The following is a 24,656-nucleotide window of genomic DNA, read 5'->3' on the forward strand; positions in this document are numbered from 1 at the left end:
AGCAAGGGATAATATATAAAAACCTTCTCAATAATTAAGTCATGTAATTGGAATTCTATCTGACTATTTTTTTATCAGCATATAATTTCATTAAATTAAAACCATGACTATATGTTAAGAGAAACATAAGGTCTTGTAACTTCAAGTGCCAAATTTGTTTCCTACTGCATGCAGTGTATATAGACTGCAAATTCAACAGAAAAAATTAGTTTTACTACTGCATGCAGTGTATATAGACAGCAAATTTACCTCTTGTACTGAGTTTAATACGATCTTTTTTTTTTTTATGGAAAAAAAGTATTATGTGTATACATGTTTTTTTCCTCTTATGGATTGGACAAACACTCCAATGGTCCAACAGTAATTTATTACAAAATGTTAATTGTGGTGGAGCTCTTGTGTTATGCATCAATAAAACCTGAACAAATGAAAGTATAGGATAAACTATAGAGCTCTTGTAGTATGCATATGAAAACACTAAAGTGGTGGAAGATATAAATGATTAAAACTTGATAATGGACATCTTTAATTTGGAGTCTAACATGACATATATAGCTTAGCTTTCACATTATATTGCGTTGTGTGTGACCCTCTAGTTGATTTTATTAGCCCGTAAAATGTGATAATACAAGTAAAAACTATATACGAACCCGTTAAGCAATAATATATATTTCTATTTTTACTAGAAGGTATAAGCTTAAGCAAAGAGTTTGGTATATGATGTATAAATTCGACTTATATGTGACATATAATATCTTAGGCTGGGTGCCATATTCAGGAACGTTTATATAAAAACATTATTGTAAAACAGAAGTGCAGAACTAGAGCATAGTAGCAGTGTTATTGTTTAAAGTGGAGGAAAAAGCTTAGGGTACGAGATATATCGGTAGAGTTTGGGGGGTGGCGTGAAAACTTTGGTGTCACGCCGTCCAAATAACTTTCTATATATCTATCTGCCACCCCACGCGTAATCACTAACTTCATTTACAACATGCTTAGTATATATATAATTCTTCTGCTTCTTTTCTATACAACATTTCTCTGCTCTATCTCTATATATGCTTTACCAATTACATATATATAATGCCTCTCTCCTCTCTTTAAACAAACAAACAAACATTGCACCTTCAACTTCATTACTCTAACACAAGTTTCTCTCCTTCTCCTTTTGTGTTTGTAGTAAGCTCAAGAAGAAAGATGACATTAACCCAAATTTCTGTGAGTACTCATATCTACAGTTTTTATAAAGAATCAAAATAACATGATCTGAATCTCAGTGGATTGTGTTAGCAAAAGCCAAAATACTCATATGTGTATATATAGTGTCCATAGTATAACTATTATATTTTTTATATATATAGCTTTGTTGTCTAGGGAAGATACCACCTTGAGACCATTTAATAAATTTAAATCCCTTGGTTAGTTTGTCTTAAGAGAACACCAGCTTCTGATATGTCTTAGCCTCAAAATGTTATAGACCTATAGCTTGCTTTTCTTCTACATTTGTTAGTTTTCTGAATAAAAATTAAGGCTACCAGTTCATGTCAACTTAGATGTATATCATGATCTTAGGAGTAGAAAAGGAGAATGATATGTTTGGTTTGAAAATTTTCTGTTTTCCATACCATTAGTGATTCACGAACCACATCAGGTGATGTAACACAATTGCGGTATGATACTGAATCACAATGATGCGGTTGCATCTGGTCATAGCGCAACCGTATTTGGACCACATTCGATTCAAAAATATTTTTTTAAATCATAAAATAGTTCACGTTGCAATGGCGACAATGACCATAATCGCAATAACCGCAATCATGACTGCAACTTAAAACATTTGAGTGAGATAGTAAATAAAAATCCAAAGCTACTAGTACTGTTAGAGTTGGTTGTATACTGATTGTGTCCTTGGAAAATTCTGAAAACTGGGTTATGCTGATTAGTGGAACTTTGTCTGTCTAGCATGCTATGCTATTTGTGGTGGTGGTGAATGGTGACCAACGATATTTTCTTCAGGTAAGTCTTTCTCCACCAACAGCAGATGTTGGGAGAGTGCACTGCACTCAAAGAAATGTGGCATGCTTGTGACAGCAAAGTCAAGCTTTTCGGCCTAACTTTTGTGTTCAATATACTTTTCCCAAATCCATGCAACTAAAGGCATAATAAAATGAGCTTTTCATATGAATATTTATAACAATAGACCTAGCTATATATTTATCTTGTGTTGTGGTAGTTAATTTGTTTTTATTAATGGTGGGTTCTACACATGGTGTGCCAATTTTGTTATTGCACATGCTGCACAATTGTTGGCTTCAATAACAAAGTTTACATCATCATCATTACTATATATTTCAGCCCTAGGTGCTTTGAGAGCTATAAACTATTATGATAATTAGATAAAAGCAAAGTAGTGGTCCAACTTGAGTGTCCTTAACTTCTTATAGGCCATTGAATTTGTTTCCCTTATCCTCCATTGCTGCCTTTTATCCTGTGATGATTTTTCTTTTGATCTACATTAATGAGAAACAAGATAAGCTTTTCATATATGTATATATTGAATTTCAAACTGAATCATATTGAATTTTCATTTTGATCCTGCATAAGTAATGACTCATTTTCTTTTGCTTCTTTCAGGAGAGACCATTAATGAATATGGAATCATGTGTGCCTCCAGGATTTAGATTTCACCCAACAGAAGAAGAACTTGTGGGATATTACCTTAAGAGGAAGATAAACTCTCTAAAAATCGACCTAGATGTTATTGTTGAGATCGATCTCTATAAAATTGAACCATGGGATATACAAGGTATAGTAATGGCAACATTGTTGATATAGTTATATATGAGTTTATATAATTAATGCTTTCTCAAATGGACTTCATCTTTTAATTTATTTATACAAGAGTTGGATTAAAGAGAAAGAATTTCAGAAGCTAATATGAAACAAGCTAGATGGAATTATAGTTACAAATTTATGTGGTTGAAAAAATGCAGATAGATGCAAGCTAGGATATGAGGAACAAAATGAGTGGTACTTTTTCAGCCACAAAGATAAGAAATATCCAACAGGTACAAGAACTAATAGAGCTACTGTTGCTGGATTCTGGAAAGCAACAGGAAGAGACAAAGCTGTGATGTGCAAAAACAGAATAATAGGAATGAGGAAAACCCTTGTCTTCTATAAGGGACGTGCCCCAAATGGAAGAAAAACTGATTGGATAATGCATGAGTATAGACACCTAACCTCAGAACATGGTCCTCCACAGGCAAGCTTTTTACTGTCTTGTTAACTTTTCGTACTCACCTTTTTGGGTAAGGAACTAATCCTTTTCGGGGTTCGTAGCTGCCCCTCCCAACAAGTGTCGCTCTCAGGAATCGAAACCTTTAAATCTTGGGGATCCAGTGTGACCTTACATCACTATATTGTCTTGTTAATTAGTAGCATATATAAAGCATAAGTTAACTATTGTATATGCTACTAACAATGAAAATTTAGTGATGGTTTCTGTTTCTGACAATCCATTTTGCTCTAAATAATAATATGAAAAGGTCATATATATGCTTTTCACGTAGTTGTTTCAAAAGTTAAGTAAAAATGATTAAAAAAAGATAGTAATCAATGTTATTCTATATAGAAGAACATTCATATCTCAAGATATATCATATATGAGATCAAAATTCTGAACTTTTTAATGAATTACTGCAGGAAGAAGGATGGGTTGTGTGCCGAGCATTTAGAAAGCCTACTCCAAGTCACAGACCAGGTTTTGAACCATGGTGTAGTAGTAGCCAACAACAACAACAACAACACTATTTCAGGGATCAAAGCTATGCAAGGCCCTTAACAATTGCAGATATTTTAAATGAAACTCATGTGCTTCATCCTGCTGAAGACACAAGTAGTTTTAGTAGTATTATCCCCTTTAACTTAGAGCAGCAAGAGTTTCTACCAAACCAAACTTTTATGGATCAAAAACAACTCATTGAGCTTCCACAACTAGATAGTCCCACTGTTTCTCTATCAGCAATAGAAGAATGCAACCAATTACAACACCATAATGGTATAACAAATGAAGAATATAGCAGTGATATTGAAAGGTGTAATAATAACAATGAACAAGATGGTGCTGTTGATTGGAAAAGCTTGGATAATTTGTTTGCTTCAGATTCTTCAGCTTACTTTACACATCAAAACTTGCCCTTCATGATGCCACATAGCCATGAACTACAACCTCGAAATCAAGCTAGTCACATCCTAGGATGTTTTCCTGATTCATAGCCATAAATAAAATCTAAGTATGATGGAAGCTTCTTAGAAAAATTAGGAGATAACATTCTTATATGTATTTTGATAGAAATGGTTACCCTTACATTTTGACCATTTAAATATGTTTTTTTATTATCTTTGAATGTTATACTATGACCATTTAAATATGTTATATTAATGAAGAGAAACCTTATGTCATTGACTTTGACCATGGTCAATCAGGTATTAATCACCGTATATTTTCATTCAAAATGTGCAAAATGACTTTTAGAGAGAAATACTTGTGTGAAGATGAAATCATTTAGAGATAATTAATAAGATTTTTAACAAAATATTAATATTTTAATTCTAATTAAATTTAACATTAAATGACAGTATTAAAAATCATAAAATATATTCATCTTCGAATAAACGTATTACATGTGTTTTCATACAAGTTTATTTATTTATTATGATACGAATAATGATTGTCTTCAAATTAGGCGCCCGTGAGAGGTGTGAACAATATGAATCATTATGAGAGCCATATCTATAGCAAAACCTATTACTATAAGATTAGTTTAGGAAAATTTGATAAACCCTATTATTGTTTCATTCATGTGAGGGGGAGAAGGAAGCAATAGTTTCAAATAGTGACATGGGATGCGTTATATAATGAGGGCTTAAACCTTTCATATTTATCATGCTTAATTAACTTTGAAAACCAGAACTGATGTTATACATTAGATTTGTATATCTCCAGTTTTCTTATATTCTGATGACAATAAAACTCTCCGATGATTGGATGTTTCTCGTTATCTTGTCCAACACCCTTAAATTTTATTCATGTTCCAAAGTTATTTATATAAGCTTCAAACTTATTAATACTTTTTTTATAGTACAATTTTATTAAAGGAAACAGAAAAAAAGGTATATAGGAAGAACAATATACTTTTCCATTTCAAAATAATAGTCTTTTATTAAACTCGAATTTTAAATCGGTAGAACTTCTTCTTGATTGTGGGAGTGCTCTAGAAGGATGGGTTGTGTGCCGAGCATTTAGAAAGCCTACTCCAAGTCACAGACCAGGTTTTGAACCATGGTGTAGTAGTAGCCAACAACAACAACAACAACACTATTTCAGGGATCAAAGCTATGCAAGGCCCTTAACAATTGCAGATATTTTAAATGAAACTCATGTGCTTCATCCTGCTGAAGACACAAGTAGTTTTAGTAGTATTATCCCCTTTAACTTAGAGCAGCAAGAGTTTCTACCAAACCAAACTTTTATGGATCAAAAACAACTCATTGAGCTTCCACAACTAGATAGTCCCACTGTTTCTCTATCAGCAATAGAAGAATGCAACCAATTACAACACCATAATGGTATAACAAATGAAGAATATAGCAGTGATATTGAAAGGTGTAATAATAACAATGAACAAGATGGTGCTGTTGATTGGAAAAGCTTGGATAATTTGTTTGCTTCAGATTCTTCAGCTTACTTTACACATCAAAACTTGCCCTTCATGATGCCACATAGCCATGAACTACAACCTCGAAATCAAGCTAGTCACATCCTAGGATGTTTTCCTGATTCATAGCCATAAATAAAATCTAAGTATGATGGAAGCTTCTTAGAAAATTTAGGAGATAACATTCTTATATGTATTTTCACAGACCCTTACATTTTGACCATTTAAATATGTTTTTTTATTATCTTTGAATGTTATACTATGACCATTTAAATATGTTATATTAATGAAGAGAAACCTTATGTCATTGACTTTGACCATGGTCAATCAGGTATTAATCACCGTATATTTTCATTCAAAATGTGCAAAATGACTTTTAGAGAGAAATACTTGTGTGAAGATGAAATCATTTAGAGATAATTAATAAGATTTTTAACAAAATATTAATATTTTAATTCTAATTAAATTTAACATTAAATGACAATATTAAAAATTATAAAATATATTTATCTTCAAATAAATGTATTACATGTGTCTCCATATAAGTTTTTCTATTTATTATGATAGGAATAATATGAATCATTATGAGAACCATATCTATAGCAAAACCATATTACTATAAGATTAGTTTAGGAAAATTTGATAAACCCTATTATTGTTTCATTCATGTGAGGGGGAGAAGGAAGCAATAGTTTCAAATAGTGACATGGGATGCGTTATATAATGAGGGCTTAAACCTTTCATATTTATCATGCTTAATTAACTTTGAAAACCAGAACTGATGTTATACATTAGATTTGTATATCTCCAGTTTTCTTATATTCTGATGACAATAAAACTCTCCGATGATTGGATGTTTCTCGTTATCTTGTCCAACACCCTTAAATTTTATTTCATGTTGCAAAGTTGTTTATATAAGCTTCAAACTTATTAATACTTTTTTTATAGTACAATTTTATTAAAGGAAACAGAAAAAAAGGTATATAGGAAGAACAATATACTTTTCCATTTCAAAATAATTGTCTTTTATTAAACTCGAATTTTAAATCGGTAGAACTTCTTCTCGATTGTGGGAGTGCTCTACAAAGTATAAGTTGCTTGATTGTGAAGTTTGTCTAATATCACAATATTCCATCTAACACATGTATTTTTCATGAGTGAATCATATATATCATAGCCTATATAAGTAAGGAATTAATCACTTTTGTGGTGTGTGACGTTTGTCCCTCCCAATAAGCATCTATCTCAATAAGTGAATCATTGACCTTTTAATGTTTTCGTAGATCTAATGAGACTTTACATCACTAAATTAATGTTTTATTGTTTATTAACAATTACATTGACATGTACATGTTAGTTCGTTTTCTTTAGAATTTTTATCAACATATATAAGAATGACTAAATGAAATAAGAATTTTTTAATTGTATAGTCAGTTAGTGACAAGAAAATCCATCAATAATTTTCTCGGACAATGAAAATATGCCCTAAACCAATAAAAATATGTCATGTCAATTAAGAAAATTAAATATTTATTTATTTTTTCTATTTTTCCTTCATCGTCATTAGTATGAGATATGGTTTGGAACAATCGATCTTGGTCCGATTTTCTCTACTTGCTTTCCTCTCAACATTGGAATAGGGATCACATTTCTCAATGGTACCTCATTCTGTATCTCAAACTAATCATATATTGACATGTATATAAAAGAAAAAATTTAAAAACAAAAAGTAATAAAAAGTAGTATTCTGATTGACTTGAGACATAAAGTGAATATTAACGAGAAAATATATTGACATGAATCCACAATTTTTTCTTTCTTTTATTCCTTTCAATGCAACTAAATAGTAAAAACATTATTTTCCTTCCTTTTTCATTTATCCCTCTTTCTTTCCTTCATTTTTGACTCCAATCAACATATGACAAAAGATGCATTTACAACTTATTGAGAATACTAATTACTTTACTCCATAATCATGTCCATTGAATTTAAAACAAAAGTAATGATAATTTGACAATATGATATATTTTTCACTGTATACAACTAATAAGGACAAAATTTGACTAGCTTTAATTTAATATAAAAATAAATAAAATATTCCTACAGAGATGTATGAAACACATTTATTGTAATACAAACAAATGCTTATATTTTTATGTGATTCAAAACTTAAAAATAACTTTTAATTAGAATCATGTTTCTAACTTGTTAATGCATTAAACGCAAGTTTTTTTTACGTAATACATGAAAAATCACTTTCTTCTTCGCAGTGTCTTCAAAGACAAAAGCTCCTTCCCTCTCTAAGAAAAAAAATCACTTTCGTGTTCGTAAAAAAAAGCTTTTTTCCCTCTCTCTAACAAAAACGTATTCAGCTACATTCTCTCTCTTCCACTCAAATATTCAATTGTTAGGGTTTTCATCAAATCAAATTAGCACACTCTCTCACTAAGCTTTTCTCTTCACCTTCAATTTCTTCAACTTGGATGGGATCATTGTGATTGGATCCACCACCATGCCTATGATTGCGGCGCCGAGGAACGTGACGGTGGCAGGTGACGCTCCTTTTCAGTTAAGAGACATAGAGAATGGCGGTGGCGTCGCGGCGGAGGAGGAAGAGGATTCACCCTCCGCCAAGAAACCCAAATCGGAGAAGTTTATATTCAACACTTGGGAATTCGGCGTCGCCATTGGATTTTTCTTCGTGTTCTCTATAGGTTTGTTTTGCATTTATCTGACTATGCCTCCTGCTGAGAAAGGCCACATCAAACTCCCTCGTACACTTTCGGATCTTCGCCTCCTCAAGTAACATCAAATTTCATTTCTTCTCTTTTATTTGATTTTGATTTCAGTTACATCAAAATGCATGCTTTGTTTGGTTTTTCTGGTGAAGGAGTTATTTATTTTGATGATTATATGATTCTAGGGAAAATGTTTGTCATGTACCCTTTTATTGGGTGCAGGGAAGAAATAATATAGTTACATGGTTCACTCCGTAATTCTAGGCACCATGCATCGGGTTTCGATGTAAAGGAAGTCTTGTAATAACAATGTAAAAAGTAACGAACCGGTAGGAACAACATACTATAACTTATATGTGTACATTGTAGTCATGAAAGAGATGTATGAAAAGAATAGAGAGAAAATGATTAATGATATACGTGACCAGTGATACAATATAGGAGTTTGAGATAAATTTGAGTTGTGATTAGCTTGAATGGAGTAATATATTTGCACATAGCTGATACTATATCCTTTTTTTCTGCAGACATCATCTTTAGACATTTTGATTATTTTAGTTCAAAGGAAAAAATGTGGCCTTTTTTAAAAGAGTGACTACCCGAATTCATGTCTAGGAAAAATTTCCAATATAATTTAGTCCTCTGAGTGTGAAATGATAAATCATAAAAAATCTCAATTTGGTCCTCAAGAAACTCAAATGCAGGTCAAGTTAGTTATTTTTAGGATAAACTTTTAGGTACACATTAGTCCCTATTAGGGATTATTTTGATTGTCATTTGGGATTCTTATGGACTAAATTGGGACTTTACAGTCTCAGGTGCTAAAGTGGGCAGGGTATGTTTTTGCTTTAGGATGGACTTGGGGAAAGATATAGATTTTAGTTATGAGCTACTTTGAATATGAGATAAAGTAAATCCAACACACACCGAGTAGGATTTGAGTTGTAATATTTTGCTTAATGGTTTCAACACACACATATATAGTTACTGTGCTTCATGCTCATTGTTTATTTTTCTGCAGAGGCCATCTTTCGACGTATGCAAAAAACCATCCTGCACAATTCATCCTTGGTTACTGCTCCACCTACATCTTCATGCAAACTTTTATGATTCCTGGAACAATTTTCATGTCCTTGTTAGCTGGGGCTCTTTTTGGAGTTGTTCGAGGAATCATATTAGTTGTTTTCAATGCCACCGCTGGAGCATCATCATGCTTCTTTTTGTCTAAGTTAATTGGAAGGCCTTTAGTTTCTTGGCTGTGGCCTGAAAAGTTAAGGTTTTTCCAAGCTGAGGTTTGTGATTCTTTCCCCCTTCTATTATGTTTATCTCGAGATTGTCTAGTGTAGAAATATTGAGTCAACACTGAACTGTGTTAACCTGGTTTCTGTTGGCTTAATCAGATAGCAAAGCGTAGGGATAAGCTCTTCAACTACATGCTTTTTCTGAGGGTAACCCCAACATTGCCAAACCTTTTCATCAATTTGGCATCTCCAATTGTTGATGTACCATTTCATACATTCTTCTTGGGAACATTGGTCGGTCTTATTCCAGCTGCTTATATCACTGTCAGAGTAAGTTTTTGTGCCCATCTCACTGTTATTTTATTTTAATTTTTTAAGCTTTTGGTGAAATCTTGCTGTTATTTTATAATATAATCTTTCTTTCATATTTTCTGCGAACTCTATTTTTTTTCTGATCCAAGTGTTTAGTTATGCATTAATTATTGATGTGTGTTTACCTCACTTTAGTTAGTTTCTTATCGTTGCATACTTTTAGTTAATTTTGAGTCTGGGAGAGACTCCAAATTGAATTCACATTTACCAATATGATTCAATATTACATTGGCCCCAACGGCCTATTCATATGATGCATTCAGTAATCAACTAACAATAAGTAACCTATCTAATTACAAACTAACTATATTTCATACCAATCCTTTTCTACACATAGATTCCTCCAGTACATATTGCAGAGTTTCTTGTGAGTACTCTACTATCAGAGAACTGCATCCAAAACCTTTGTTCTCATCTGGTCAGAAGTTTTCAGTGGTTTGGCAGAATTGTATATACTTGAAGTTGAAATGATTAGATTGGTTCCATTTTGAAATCTAGTACTCATTTTTTAGCTAATAAGTGTTAGGCACATATATTTTGTTTCTCTGATTATATATCAGTGTAACCTGACCCTATCTAGTGAGATTAAGACTTGTTTCTTGTTGATTATATGTTAGTATGGTTTTTCCATTTGAACCCTAGATTTCAGACTTTGATTTTAATCAGCATGCAATTTTGTTTCTTTTAATTCCAAGTTGTTAGATGAAGAAGCTATTTATAGACTATGTATTATTCTGCACTGTAACTTTGTGGCACCTGTTTTTCTGCATTTCTTTTATGACACTCCTAACGTCTCCATTGTTTAACCAGGCTGGTCTTGCTCTTGGAGATCTAAAGTCAGTGAGGGACCTATATGATATCAAGACATTATCAGTTCTTTTCCTCATTGGTTTTGTTGCCATACTTCCAACACTTCTGAAGAGGAAGCGAGTATATGAATAAAAGTTGGATGAAAGATGTAATATTGTTAATTATAAACAGTGGCACGTACTCCAATTTATTTTAGGGTGAAGCCTCTTTTTTGTTCTCTTTCTTTTGGATGGTGAGGTGATAGTGAGGCTAGACTTGATGAGTGGTGATCAACCAGTTTAGCCTTGGCTCACAGGGTTTTGGTCGAGCATGTCTTTTGTTCTAAAAAGTGACACTCTATGTACTATCACTTATGATTGGTTATAAAAATACTTAATTTTTAAAATTTTAACTTCAATACATTTTTTTCATCAAATCACAAGTGATAACATATGGAGTGACACATTTTTCGGACTTACTCTAGTGATGGGAGCATTTAAATTATTGTGCCTCGATGGTATGAAGAAAGATGTTTCTACTGAAATGTTTTGAGGTGCTGAATGCATACATGCCTTATACTGTATAGAACTGGCTTTTGCTCTGTGCCAATGCTTGTTTATCCAATATAAAGATATATAAAGCAGAGCTCAACCGTTATTCTTCCTTCAGTTATGCCTTTAGTTACTATATTATATATTTTTCTTTATCTCTGTTACCTTAGGGTCCGTTTGAGAGTTGAGTTTTGGAAGGGAAATAGAAGACTTTAGAGCCACCTCACAAGTGTATTTTATGGCTCCCAAGTCTTCCGTTTCCTTTCCTTCCCCTCCAAAACTCAACTCACAAACATAACCTTAATCTATTTTCAGTGCTTCTCATGCCTGTGAAAAATGGTAGGCTGGGAAGGATTTGTAGAGCAATAGCAGCCACATTTTTGATGTGGTTGTAATACAAAATGGTTGAGCAATGACTCTGGTATAATTTTATTCAAAGTTAAATTTGCTTGTAGTTCAAGACTCCAATAATGCAAATAAAGCCTCATAATACGTGCAAGTAACATACCTTTCATGGAACTCTTGAAAACAATTTCTTGGTAGGCCAGTCTATACTTGATTAGGTCCCAACTACTAAACTGGTTAAGTAAGCTCATGTTGCTACAATTATTCTTGGTGGTAAAATGTTGAGTTTATTTAAGTATGAAGTCTCATTTTGGATATGGGGGAAGGAGTAAAAGAGTTTATAAAAAGGAAAAACTCATGGAACTAATACCTTAAGGTTTTGATTCAAGACGTTGTGTCTCACTTATGACTCTCCACTCTTCTCATACCTCGGTAATAATGGAACTTCTAGTAGTTAGAGGCTCCCTGGTCGCAATCTAGTCCAACACAAAGCTTGGTTGAGGATGGTGTAGTGACAAAGGAGCCACAACATTCGCGAGGACTAGCATGCAATAGCATGGTTGACACCATCAAAATGTTGTTTAGGGTGGCAATGGTGGATGCAGAACTTGTGACTAATTGGTCAAATCCATAGATGACAAAATAGAAGACCATCCATTAGATTTTGGACCAATATCAAAAAACATAAATATATTTGGTAACAAAGTTTGTAATGTAATAATCAACAAAAAAGAATATACTGAAGAGTGATGTTGCTCCAATTACAACAGGGGCCTAATCTCAAAATAGACTGTTCTTGGAACCATCCCAAATTTTGCTCTTATAAATGCAATCCCTTCATTGATAAATATGCAAGGCAAGATTTGGCATGTGAAAATTGGAAATGAGAAAAATTGCAATGTATTTTGAAACTGGAGGTTACAATAAGTCTACATGATACATTATCAATACAAAAATATAAACAACATCACTAATGAAAGAAAAATTGACTATGACAAAATGATTACTCATAATTAAAGATGACAGAAGATACAGCAGTATTGGCCAAATCATCCAGGGTAACTTTTAGATCATCTTCATAGCCCATAATGCTATTCATCCTTATCCTTTTTCAGATCTTCAAGAGTAACTTTTGGATAGTTCTCATAGCCCATAATGCTATTAATCCGAATGCGTGTATTAGGCTGTAACAAGTTGAAAAACCAAATAAAATAGCACAAACAACGTCAAGCATTTTTTTTGTACTACCAAGGGTATCCTTCACCTTTTGGGTAAGGAATAAGCTAAAGTTTGAAATTAGTCAATAAAATAAGCTAAAGTTGAATACAAATATCTGTTAAGTTTTATATGCTGAAGACATACATTATTTAAACTTTCATATCAGACTCGGCAAAAACCTTTCATAATTCTTTTATGGTGAAATGAAAATCCAAAACCAAGGATGGCAAATCGTACATCTACCAATATTCACACACTCACACAGATAATGGATTCACATTTACAAGCCCCATTTAGAAAATAGAAGGTGCGAAGAGTTTGTCTGTGAATAATGTACCAACTACTCACAAGCCATGTAGAGTAGCAGTTTAATGGAAGTATTTTCTTGATAAGAAATTGATTGTATAAGTAAAAACAAAGCAGAATAACTGCAGTACCTGTCGGTGACCAATAGTTCTTTTGTAATGCTTCTTTCGTTTGTATTTGAAGACAATTACTTTGTCGTCTAAACCCTGCATCATAATAAAATTGTTAACGTAGAAGGATTTTTTTTAACTTCCAATCACGAGAATGGAAACAAGGAGAAAGAATTCTACCTGCTCTTCCACTGTTGCATATACTACAGCATTTGTTACAATCGGTTTCCCAATGTAGGTAGTTGTATCTGTGCCGACCAGCAAAACCTTATGTAGGGCAATCTGCAGTTCGAAGGAGCTAAAATTAAACTAACAGAATAAGAAAAAACTGAAAATTACAAGCAAGCAGGCATCACTACTAACCAGTAACCACTCATACATAATTTCATTTGCGCAACTTTAGGCCTAACTTCATTTATATAAAAAAAAATTACTTTCATGTTGAACCCCTGAAAATTAAAGATCCTAAAATTCACTCTACACCACAAAATATTCTGTATTGAGTCCTCTGGGATAGGCAAATGTTTGACACAATGAACAGATAACTGTTACAGATATATTTTTTAGTGAAACCTAACTGAACCATAATAAAATAACATTGAATCTTAGCAGAAAATGACATACTGTATGTTGTGTCTTTCACGCATACTTACATAAACACTATAGTGGTTCACCGTTGATTATTATCAAAGGTGTCCATCGCATTCAAATAGCAGGAATTTTAGTGACAATGCTTAGAGAGAAAGTGGTGGTAGCAAGTTAGTAATGGTCACAAACTCAATCAAATATAGAAAGAGATATTGAAAGAGTATAAAAAAATCACGATGCATAACTAAGATTAAAGGACTGGAATAAATAAGAAGGATAAATATCAAATGACAAACAAAGCATGTACCTTATCTTTAGCCTTAGCACCTTTTAGCCTCTGAACAACAAGCCAACGCCCAGGGTGAACAATGTATTGACGTCCTCCAATCTTAACAAAATAACACACACACATATATATCAGATCAAAAGCATAACAATGGATAAATATGCACAATTCTATATACACCCACAACACCATTACTCACACCCAGATGGATGGCCCATCGTACGTGACGGATAGACCATCCTTATGGGTGTGAAGAATGTTTTTTATGGATGTACATAGAATTTCTCATGAAATATGCAAACCCTTAAGAAAAAAAATAGTACCAAATTATGGATCCAAAAATATTGAAGTGAAAACTATAACTCCAACAACATAAACAACAATTGAACACATATGAATTAACTACTTCATTCAAAATTGCTACTTTTCAACAGCACTGGAAATATGCAAACGATAACTAAAAGTCTAAAACCATTTGGGTAGCCACAAATATGAAAATTCATGTGCAGTAACTAAGAAAACCCCTCAGGGTAGCCCTTAAAATGAAGGAAATTCTCAAAGCTAGCTACTTCTGCAAAGGAACATTAACAATCACAAATAAAACCTAACAGGGTCAACCTTAAAATAATCTAAATTAACCATAATACTCAAAGGTTGAAACTTTACAGCAGTTAAAACAAATGGGTCACCGAAATTGAAGGAAAATTAACTCACCATGACTACAGCAAAGAGACCCTTCTCCCACGTGGGAACCTGAACCGGTGAGGCTTCAACAGTTTGAGAAATTTGAAGTTCAGATGAGTTAGCTACAGATACAGCAGAGTAAGAGTGCTTAGGGAGAGGAGAGAGAGAGAAAGAGAGGTTGTGAGAGAGAGAAGGAAAACGAGAAGGAGATAAGAAAGTGAGGTTGGAAGATGAAGAAGGAGTTTTGGGAATGTGGGTAATGGCGCAATGAGTTGAAAATGAAGTGCATAGTGTAGAAAGTGAACAAGTTGCAGAAGCCATTTTTGAAAGAGAGAGAGAGAGAGAGAAAGCTCTCTCGTTTGTGTCTCAGAGAAAAGAATGTCTCATCCAAAATCCAAACCTATCCTGATTTTTCTATCCACTTTGTCCTTCACCGGCTATGGTTTTTGTTTATCATTATGTAGGAATTTGAGTTTTTTTTTTTCACTTGAAGAAAATACATTTTTTTACTCTCCAAATTTTATTTTTTTCTCCAAGAAAATTGTTTAAGTAACCATTCACTTACTCCAAGAGTAAGTTTTTTAAATTTAATTTACATCATATCTATTAATTCTATGAAAATTTTCAAACTATTAGATTCCATAGAATTGATTGTCAGGATATGAAATAAGTTTACAAAATTCACTCTCAAAATAAATGATCTCCTCCAAGTAGTTTTTCTCTTTAATCTCCTATGTCCAATGCCCTTGGTTAATGGTTTATTTGTAAAAAAAATTACAACTATATTTTATGGTTTTGAAGTAATTCTCTTTTATTTTTCTTACCTTCTAAAAATTAAGCCACAAAACACATCTAACTCCATATTTTAGGGTGATATATACATTGAATCATCATGAGCCAAATTGAGTTCTAAATACTCACAAACAATGAAAAATTGTTAATTAATCCTTGAGTAAAATAGTTTTATTTAATTAGAAAAGGTAAAATTTTAGGATTTTTTTTTAATAATGAATTTGATCCATTTGGTGGCTACATCAAAATAAGCTCCACCATGATAGACTCTTATTATAGTGGATGACATTGATGTAGTAATCAAGTGATTATGTGATATACTCATGAGTTATTCAAATTTTCTCACTAATGTATTCATTCTTAATTTTATATCTTGTCTAATATGTTAGACTCATAAAACACAACATTTTCTTCCATGTTGCATTGATTTTATCCCATCATTAGTATATCTTGTCTAAAATGTTAGACTCATTAACATTTTAGTGTTCAACTTTCCCTCCCTAATACATTCAAGTTCAGTTGATCTTGCCAAGGAAATAATTAAACTATAGCTTAAGAAAGTGAACAAAGTTCAGGTACTTAGACAAATCATAATCATGTAGATCTATAAACTTAACTATGCTTTTTCTTTTACAATCATGCTCTCCTAACTGTACAAATTATTTAGTTCAGTTAACATATCAAGAAGAGTCTTCTTTAGCTGCAAATGCATCTGCTATGTTGAAGTTCAAATTGCCTTTCATGGTTCTGCTCCTACCCATATCTGGATCACCCTTTTTCATCATTGCTGCAAATTCTCCATAGTCAATTCTTCCATCCTGAGAAAAAAAGTTAAGAAATTTAGGATCATTGAAATAGGACTTAGATCAACTTTAGCTGATAAAGTTTATCCTAACAAAAAATCTTAACTAGTTCAGGTGATGTCATCAACTTTTGTAGACGAATTATAAATGGCATCGACGATGGTATTGGTAATGACAATCACATAAGTACTACCAGTAATTACGCAAATATGTTCGGAGGAACTTACATTGTCTGTGTCGATCTCTTTGATCATATCATCCAGATGTACGTCAGCTAGGCCAAAGTCTTTAGAAGCCTGTTGAAGCTCATCAATGGTGATGTAACCACTTCCATCTTTATCAAAATAGGCGAAAGCTGCAATCAAATTCTCCTCTCTTTCCATCTTATTCACGTGCAGTGTAGCAGCAAGAAATTCACCGTAGTCGATTGTTCCACTATTGTCTATATCAGCCTGCCAAAAGCAACATGAACTTATTTGAAACAATTCGAAACACATTCCTTTCTATTTACATTATATGCTAATCACGATCCACATACCGCTTCCATTAGGGACTTAATTTCAGATTCCATGAGATTAGAACCCACTCTTTTCAAACCATTCTTCAGTTCCTCAAATGTTATCGTCCCGCTGTTGTCTGTGTCAATCATTTTGAATAACTCCTTTAACCCGCCTATTTCTTCCTCTGAAAGTCTTTCTGCTATGACCTGAAAACAAATTTTCAAAGTAACACATAAAGTGATAAAACAATATAAAATTAACGAGCATATAAATCATTTAAAATCAACATAGAGTGATGTTAATACAAATAAAATCACTTATGAGCTTAACTCGTTACTCATTAAATAGGTTGAGTAATGTAAAGTTTAGAAATAATTGAAATCATTATTGGTGAAATGGGTTAAGGTGTATATAACTAAACATACACGAAGCGCCATCTTCTTAAGTTTATTCATCGCTGAGAAATGCTTCAGGCGTGTCAAAACAGCAGAATCCAGAGGTTTGTCCGGGGCAACTGTATCATCAACAATCCATGGGTGGCCTGATTACAAACCCCGGTGTTATTACATCTTGTACAAATCAGTGACACTAATACACACGTAGAACATGAAAATCCAGTTACAACTAGTACCAAAGGAACTTACATAAGACTTCATGAGCAGAAATTCTCTGCTTAGGGTCCCTATCCAGCATCTTTTTTACCAAATCTTTGGCGCTTTCTGAGATATTCGGCCATGGTTCAGATGCAAAATCTAGCTCTCCATGTAGGATCTGTTTGAAAATTCCTGCTTCGGTTTCTGCAGGTAATGAAAGAAGTGAAAGCAGCTCAAGGATAAAGAGGATAACAATTAGGTGATTAAGTAACATAAAAAGAAGAAAAGCTTCAAAGCTACAAGTCCATGAGAATTAGAATAGAAGTGAAGATCATTACCGGCCCAGAAAGGCGGGACCCCGCTCAGTAAGATGTACAGGATAACACCAGCGCTCCATACATCAACATGCGGTCCATATTGCTTGCACAACACCTCCGGGGCAACATAGTAGGGACTTCCAACTATATCATGGAAGTATTGTCCTGAAGAGAGAAGAAACAAATAAATGGTGATGATAGGTTATACTAAGTAGAAAGTCTATATGCTCAAAATTAAGGGGGAAATGCATCTGGTGCAGAGATATGAATATAGATAATCACAAACTTAGCTAGCAATATAATATATGACATGTATTGTGAAATTCAATACAAAATATTGATTATACTCCATTGGAGGAAGGGATAGAACATGGAGAAGAGGGTACATATTCTACACTATAAAACACCACATTACAATCAACAGCAACAACCAAACTTTAGTCTTACCACATTGGAAATTGATGTATGCAACTTTCTTATTATAGAGCATTATGACATCTTTTTATCCATGTAGCCGACCTCAATTATTGTGACTAAGGTTTGATTGTTGTTGTTGTTACAGTTTTCTTGTTATGATTCAAATTGTTGCAGTCATGTGCAAATCCATTAGTCAGCTAGCTCCATAAAATGGAAAATTTAAAACAATATAGAATGATACCATGCAGTATATTTTTATAAAGAAACAAGCATTGAATCAATATTATGAAATCAAGAAAGACAGAGAAATAAACAAGTCAAAACCGAAGAGACAAAGAAATGAATCAAAGAACCTGGCTTATAGAACACAGAAAGGCCAAAATCAGTGGCTTTCATCTTGGCATCTTCACAAGAGGTATCAAACAAGAAATTCTCAGGCTTGAGATCTCTATGAATAACACCAAGAGAGTGACATGCCTCAACCACCCCAACAATAGTTTTGATAAGCTTCACAGCCTCTTTCTCACTATAATGCCCCTTTTGAATAATCCTATCAAAAAGTTCACCCCCTGCACACAACTCCATCACAAGGTGCACAAACACAGAATCCTCATAGGTCCCTTGTATCTGAACCACATTAGGGTGTTCAGATAAATGGTGCATGATCTGAATCTCTCTCCACACATCATCATAATCTTCTTGGCACAAAAGCTTCCTCTTTGGGATTGTTTTGCATGCATAGAGTTTCCCTGTGGCCTTATGAGTGCATAAATATGTTGTCCCAAATTGACCTTGCCCAAGTTTCTTGCCAAGGAGGTAATGATCTCTTAGCCTTGGGGTTTGATATGGCAACACAACACTGCATTTTGAAGAAGACTTTGATGCAAAATCAGGCTTCTCCATCTCAATTTTCAATGGCAAATTGTTGAAAATTGAAATGGGTATGATCTGAAGTGATTAAAGATTGTTTCTTTACCCTTTTTTCGCTCTCTCTTTCTACAGGAACAAGTACATTTTTCTGTGGGTAGTTTTGTTTTTTCTTTGCTATATTAGTCAAGAATTGCCACCATTTATTTTTGTTTTTTCTAAGTTTTTTTTTACATAAGATGACATTAGTTATTTGATATCATTGGTTGAGAAGCTGCTTCATCATCGGTAGAGTGGTCCAGTCATTCTAGCTATATAGTGAAGTTTAAGCATTATTATATACTATGGTGTAGATGGACAATTTGTGTTTATCCATATTCTTATTTTTTTTGATATCAAGTATATACATAGAGTTCTTGTAAATTTATTAAAATGAGCTTATAAAGTTCTGAAAGTTTCTATAAAGAGATACATTACTTTCCTTCAAAGTTTTCAACTTTACCAAAATAATTTTTTTCCATTGTGCAAATTTCAAATAGTTATAGTCATTAACATTGGAATTCAGAAGTACAGAAATATATTAAATCCAATTAAATTTTATTTATTTTTAGGTTTTATGCAATATGTATATTATAAAGTTATTAACAATTTGTATGTTACAAAAGCAAACATAAAAATATTGGATATAGTAAAAGGCAATATTCGAATATTGAAATTACGTTTATTCAAATACATATTTGTCCCTTAATTATGTTTTAGCTTTATAGTAAAATATAGAAGTATAAATAGTATAGATATATTGAAGTTTAAGCATTAGTATATACACACTTATTTGTAAGAGAATATATTGTTTGAGTTTAATATAGAAGTATATAGTAAATATATAATTCATCATTCATAACATAAATTCACAATGTAATCTTTCACATTGCAAGCATATATACTATTTTCTTACTTATAAAACGTTATTTATATAATTCTATTTGAGTTGATTATAATATTATTTAATATTATATTAACACATTATTAAAAAGTTAAATTTTTAGGTAATTGAGAGAATTTATATCCAAGCATATCCAAAGTAAATTTGAAGTGACAAGCTAATTACACATGAATTGAATTGGTATGCAAATTCATGATATGAATTGATCTTGATCAGCCTTAATATAATATTAATGAAGACTTTGGATAAATAATTTTGTAGTATTACCTCAACCTTTATAGACTCACAATGTTGAGCTATTTGGAAAAGGACGAGATAATACATAATGTGACATTAAATATTAAATAACCTCACATGATTATTAAATTCATGCTATGCATCCAAATTAGGATATCAGTGAATCCTAATAAATATTTTGTCTCTCAATGAGCACCATAAACACATGATCTCATCCATACATTTTCTAAATTTAAGAGAAATATGTAACCTCTAGCTGACTTGTGGTTACATAAGACCAATGTTTTAATTTCGTTAGACTAAACTAACATATTTATCGTTGGGAGGATCTACTTATTCTAAGAGTAAGTTTTTAAATTTTACTTCACATCCTAACCCTCAATTTTAGAGAAATCTAATAGTTTGAATTAGTGAGTAGATCAAAATCATTAAACTTTCCTATAATTAATAGCTAGGATAAGAAGTAAGTTTAAAAAATTTAATTTTAAATTAAGTGGATCCCGACTCATTATTGTTTATCAAGTCTTAACATAGCATAACCCAACTATTTGTTGGAATAATATCATCACTTTTTTACCCTGGGGAAGAATTAGTAGAAATAATATTTTAAATAATCAAACTAGTGGTTTGTTCAAAAAGTATTTGTTTCTTCCCTTAAGCAAATATTTAGATTCAAGTAAATAGCTAGGTCCACCTTTTGACACTTTGAAACAACAACAAAACTGATCTAAAACATGAAAATAAAGAGATACTTGTTAACAAATGCATGAATGACTTGCAAAGCCTCACTGGATTCTCTAGGTTGACAGTTCGATTTTTGGGAACGACATTTGTTGTGAGGAACAGTCAAAAACATTGAAAGGGACTAATTCATTACCAAAAAAAGTATGAAATACCCTTAATAGTAAAAAAAAAAAAATGAATGAATCACTCATCAGATCATGTCAATACATTAACCATAACCTGCATGACTTCCACTCTTGTTTGTAGAGCCAATATATAATCAGCTGTTTCTCTGAACAGTCCATCTAATCCCATTGAGTCACTGTTTGGTACAAGCCTCTTCAATGTTCTGACCCTTTTCTGAATCCCATTGACTAATCTTCTTCTATAACCACCCCTTCTCTTCATTAAAATTCTTATAGGTCTCTTACCTTTGATACTTTTCTTCATCACTTTCTGTTTCTTGGCTTGGGCTGCCACCACTTTGCTACACAAATACCCATATGATGATGAGTTTCTTTCATCTTCAGCTCTCTGATGCAGATCTTTCAAAGAGAAGGAAACAAAGGAAGGGTGTGAAGAAATTCCCATAACTCAAAAAAACTAAGTTATTAACCTCTTAGTTTTCAATTTTAGGATCCAAGAGAAGGGTTATAGCAGAAATGACTAATAACAAGAGCATTTATATATGGTGCATGGGCTTGGGGAAATTAAGGATAATTGAGATTTCAAATTCCTACTTCTAAGGGACTAGGCAAGTGATTAAAAAATAAAAGGAAAATATAACAGGCTAGAAGACCATCTACTATCTTAAAAAAAAAAAATCACTATTCTTATTTGAGTTTCACACATTATTTTATAATTTTATTATAATTTTCTATGAAATAACAATAAAAATATTCTTATTTAAGAATAAAAATCAAAAAATAAAAATAAAACATTAGAAAACAAACTTAAATTATTCTTATTTCATTAAGAACAATAATTATAGTTACTCTAACACGTTTACATTTTTCTGATTGAAAACAAAAACAAAAACAAGAACTTTCCTTTCTAGGAAAGAATTATTGCTCCTCCTAAGGAGGCTTCCAAAGGAATGGGAGAGAGACAAGTGTACCTAAATGGTGTTGCTTTTTGCTTTGGGCATGTTCTTAAATCCAATTCCACATGCATCCACATGATTCTTCACTTCAAAACACACACACAAATCTCTATCTAACAAGACCACCCTGGATTATCCCTCTCAAACTTTCCAAATGCAATGCATTTGCTATTACAAAATTGCTTTCCCATGACCCTCATTTCCAGCTCAATAATTTGTCATAGTTCATAGTATTAAGTCCATGCTTCTTGAGAGGAAACCATGTTATATCAAACTTAAAATAAAAGCAAAAAATTAAAGAATGTGAAGATTGTTACTTGTCAATGTTTTTTATGTAAACAAAGAAGTGGACAATTTAAATCATAATGTTGGGATATAGTAGATAAACCTCTGACATTCATGAACCATATTTGTTTCATTGAACTCATAAATGAGCAATCAAAAGAACCATCTTCATACGTGTCTATCATTCCTTACATAGACAATAAAACCAAAAAAACATACATTGTACTTACAAAACATATGAGATCTGACAAAAAACCCTTCTATATTTTGATTCTTTATAGGAAAGAAACACGAATAGCTGGATATATATATATATATATATATATACTCATGTGAAAATAATATACTATTGTGAAAAAATGAGAACAATTAATATAAACAATTAGATATTATTTAAATGACCTAAATTTATCGTTCTTATAGTTTTTATATGAAAACTATTTTCATTGGAGTCATGCCTTATATATATATCAAATTACTAATTATTTTTCTCTGTAAAAGACTATAATTTTGCATCTTTAAAAATACAAACAGTAGATTCTGTTGTAATCAGAGTTTGCTTTGTAAGTATAAGATTTTGAAGCTGCTGTCTCAATCCAAAATTCATTCTCTGTCTATCTCCTTTGTTCTTTGTTACTTGTTATTGTTGATGCGGAAGACATATGTAGAAAATATAATAGAGAAAATGACACCGAGAAATTAACTTGGTTCAGCAATTTGCCTACGTCCACGGTTGAAGAGCAACAATGATATTATCACTATGATAAAAGAGAATTACAAGTTCACTCAAGTGTTTCACTCACTTCCCAAAACCCAAGTACACCCAATATCACTCTCACTCACTTATATCTTAAACACTAAAATATTCCTCACAATATTAGAACAAGAGAAGAAGAGAGAATATGCACTAAGGCTAGAATATTGGTATGTCTTACAATGGCTTGAAGCATTCCTATTTATAGCCAAAACCTTGAGGATCCTATGGCCAAAAACAAAGATGCTTCACCACAACCTCTTCTTCTCATTGGCTACAAAAGAGGTTACACTATAGCCACTCATTTTACTTAGCCACAAAAAGGTTTCATCATAGCCACTTCTTTTACCACATCATTCTCTTTTTCTTTTAAGCCAATATTTAATAGTTATTTTTATAGGCATTCTTGTTTTTTGAACTTCATCATCTCAAACATAGAATGATACTCTCAACCACATGAGAATAAGAATGTAAACAAATTGCAATATTCATGCAAATAAGAACAAGACAGCGTTCATTAGTTTAATAACATCTTTGATGACATTGTACAGAGAAGTTGCTGTATTTTTGGGAGAACTTTGATGCAAAGCTGTTCTTATCACAGATACATTCTAATACAAGTGCTGCTGATTTGGAGTCTGGTTAAGGACAACTTTGACTGCTTTGTCTCATGCAAAACCACAATTAGAAACCAGCCTAATCTTATCCTGAAGCATCTGCTTATCTGAAAAGATGCTCTTGAAATTGCAGAGTTACACTCCACCTAAATGCATCAAGTTGTAGCAAATGTTTCACTTCCTTGTTAATATTGGCTAATGGTTATTGAGTTAAACTTTTTTGTAGTAGTATAATAAACTTCATTGTTAAAAAAATTTCACTTCCTGTAGGGGCCTGAGATTATTCAATGCATTATGCAGTGGAATAACTCTTGCACTCCAATTATATATTTTTGCCGTATTATTTTGCTACGGTATTTGTTATTATGTACGAGCGTTATCTCATGGTGGACCCGCCACCTTGCGCTATGAAATTACAAAGGTAATATTTCAACGATAACCACATATACTGATATACATAAACTACCCATACTCTCTAATAAGGCGTTAGTCTAGTGGTGTAAGACTCTACTAGATCTTCAGTGTGATTAAAAGATTAAGAGTTTAATTTATGGAAGTTGTATTTTTTGGGAGTGATAACTATACATCTTAAAATGTATTAATTCCTTATTGAGGGATACCCTAGATAGTACAACAAAACTTACCCCTAACCACATGTACACATATAACATACCAGACTTATGTTAACCTTATACATATACCATATCCATAGCGTAATATTTATGTTTGAAGAGTAATAATTAAATGTAAATAGTGGA

At 32.4% G+C, this 24,656-nt stretch overlaps 6 protein-coding genes across 6 annotated transcripts; 3 read left to right on the plus strand and 3 right to left on the minus strand.

Moving 5' to 3' along the window:
• Positions 1,097–4,801, plus strand: LOC109346716 (NAC domain-containing protein 30-like). The gene is made up of 5 exons (XM_019586443.1): positions 1,097–1,218; positions 2,635–2,806; positions 2,994–3,265; positions 3,706–4,295; positions 4,790–4,801. The coding sequence occupies exons 1-4, from the start codon at positions 1,198–1,200 to the stop codon at positions 4,276–4,278; spliced, it is 1,038 nt and encodes a 345-aa protein (XP_019441988.1). The 5' UTR covers positions 1,097–1,197; the 3' UTR covers positions 4,279–4,295; positions 4,790–4,801.
• Positions 4,477–5,872, plus strand: LOC109344768 (NAC domain-containing protein 30-like). The gene is made up of 3 exons (XM_019583517.1): positions 4,477–4,488; positions 5,145–5,175; positions 5,251–5,872. The coding sequence occupies exons 1-3, from the start codon at positions 4,477–4,479 to the stop codon at positions 5,847–5,849; spliced, it is 642 nt and encodes a 213-aa protein (XP_019439062.1). The 3' UTR covers positions 5,850–5,872.
• On the plus strand, positions 7,979–11,484 carry LOC109346717 (uncharacterized membrane protein At4g09580-like). The gene is made up of 4 exons (XM_019586444.1): positions 7,979–8,522; positions 9,480–9,750; positions 9,859–10,029; positions 10,882–11,484. Exons 1-4 carry the CDS (start codon positions 8,233–8,235, stop codon positions 11,011–11,013), a joined length of 864 nt encoding a protein of 287 aa, XP_019441989.1. The 5' UTR covers positions 7,979–8,232; the 3' UTR covers positions 11,014–11,484.
• Positions 12,628–15,354, minus strand: LOC109346719 (50S ribosomal protein L21, chloroplastic-like). Its single transcript, XM_019586447.1, has 5 exons — positions 14,979–15,354; positions 14,286–14,366; positions 13,571–13,672; positions 13,412–13,486; positions 12,628–12,940 (listed from the first exon to the last, which is right to left on the minus strand). Exons 1-5 carry the CDS (start codon positions 15,267–15,269, stop codon positions 12,848–12,850), a joined length of 642 nt encoding a protein of 213 aa, XP_019441992.1. The 5' UTR covers positions 15,270–15,354; the 3' UTR covers positions 12,628–12,847.
• On the minus strand, positions 16,271–19,409 carry LOC109346718 (calcium-dependent protein kinase 11-like). Its single transcript, XM_019586446.1, has 7 exons — positions 18,724–19,409; positions 17,975–18,118; positions 17,688–17,840; positions 17,469–17,584; positions 17,082–17,249; positions 16,771–16,995; positions 16,271–16,558 (listed from the first exon to the last, which is right to left on the minus strand). Exons 1-7 carry the CDS (start codon positions 19,271–19,273, stop codon positions 16,421–16,423), a joined length of 1,494 nt encoding a protein of 497 aa, XP_019441991.1. The 5' UTR covers positions 19,274–19,409; the 3' UTR covers positions 16,271–16,420.
• LOC109346720 lies at positions 21,341–21,790 on the minus strand. Its single transcript, XM_019586448.1, has one exon. The coding sequence runs from the start codon at positions 21,729–21,731 to the stop codon at positions 21,357–21,359; it is 375 nt and encodes a 124-aa protein (XP_019441993.1). The 5' UTR covers positions 21,732–21,790; the 3' UTR covers positions 21,341–21,356.

The sequence above is a fragment of the Lupinus angustifolius genome, chromosome LG04 (assembly GCF_001865875.1).
Source record: "Lupinus angustifolius cultivar Tanjil chromosome LG04, LupAngTanjil_v1.0, whole genome shotgun sequence".
Taxonomy (NCBI): domain Eukaryota; kingdom Viridiplantae; phylum Streptophyta; class Magnoliopsida; order Fabales; family Fabaceae; genus Lupinus; species Lupinus angustifolius.

What these genes read in the sequence shown, in the direction of transcription:
- LOC109346717 (XM_019586444.1), top strand. Translation starts at nt 8,233, where the DNA reads ATGCCTATGATTGCGGCGCCGAGGAACGTGACGGTGGCAGGTGACGCT. An exon ending in TAAGGTTTTTCCAAGCTGAG is followed by an intron (nt 9,751 to 9,858) that starts GTTTGTGATTCT and finishes TGGCTTAATCAG; the next exon opens with ATAGCAAAGCGTAGGGATAA. An exon ending in CTGCTTATATCACTGTCAGA is followed by an intron (nt 10,030 to 10,881) that starts GTAAGTTTTTGT and finishes TTGTTTAACCAG; the next exon opens with GCTGGTCTTGCTCTTGGAGA.
- LOC109346716 (XM_019586443.1), top strand. Translation starts at nt 1,198, where the DNA reads ATGACATTAACCCAAATTTCT. An exon ending in TGAACCATGGGATATACAAG is followed by an intron (nt 2,807 to 2,993) that starts GTATAGTAATGG and finishes GAAAAAATGCAG; the next exon opens with ATAGATGCAAGCTAGGATAT. An exon ending in CAGAACATGGTCCTCCACAG is followed by an intron (nt 3,266 to 3,705) that starts GCAAGCTTTTTA and finishes GAATTACTGCAG; the next exon opens with GAAGAAGGATGGGTTGTGTG.
- LOC109344768 (XM_019583517.1), top strand. An exon ending in TAAAGGAAACAGAAAAAAAG is followed by an intron (nt 5,176 to 5,250) that starts GTATATAGGAAG and finishes TTAAATCGGTAG; the next exon opens with AACTTCTTCTTGATTGTGGG.
- LOC109346718 (XM_019586446.1), bottom strand. Translation starts at nt 19,273, where the DNA reads ATGGAGAAGCCTGATTTTGCATCAAAGTCTTCTTCAAAATGCAGTGTT. An exon ending in TTCTGCTCATGAAGTCTTAT is followed by an intron (nt 17,585 to 17,687) that starts GTAAGTTCCTTT and finishes GTTTGTAATCAG; the next exon opens with GCCACCCATGGATTGTTGAT. An exon ending in TTAAGTCCCTAATGGAAGCG is followed by an intron (nt 16,996 to 17,081) that starts GTATGTGGATCG and finishes TGCTTTTGGCAG; the next exon opens with GCTGATATAGACAATAGTGG.
- LOC109346720 (XM_019586448.1), bottom strand. Translation starts at nt 21,731, where the DNA reads ATGGGAATTTCTTCACACCCTTCCTTTGTTTCCTTCTCTTTGAAAGAT.
- LOC109346719 (XM_019586447.1), bottom strand. Translation starts at nt 15,269, where the DNA reads ATGGCTTCTGCAACTTGTTCACTTTCTACACTATGCACTTCATTTTCA. An exon ending in ATGCAACAGTGGAAGAGCAG is followed by an intron (nt 13,487 to 13,570) that starts GTAGAATTCTTT and finishes ATTATGATGCAG; the next exon opens with GGTTTAGACGACAAAGTAAT. An exon ending in GAACTATTGGTCACCGACAG is followed by an intron (nt 12,941 to 13,411) that starts GTACTGCAGTTA and finishes AACTTGTTACAG; the next exon opens with CCTAATACACGCATTCGGAT.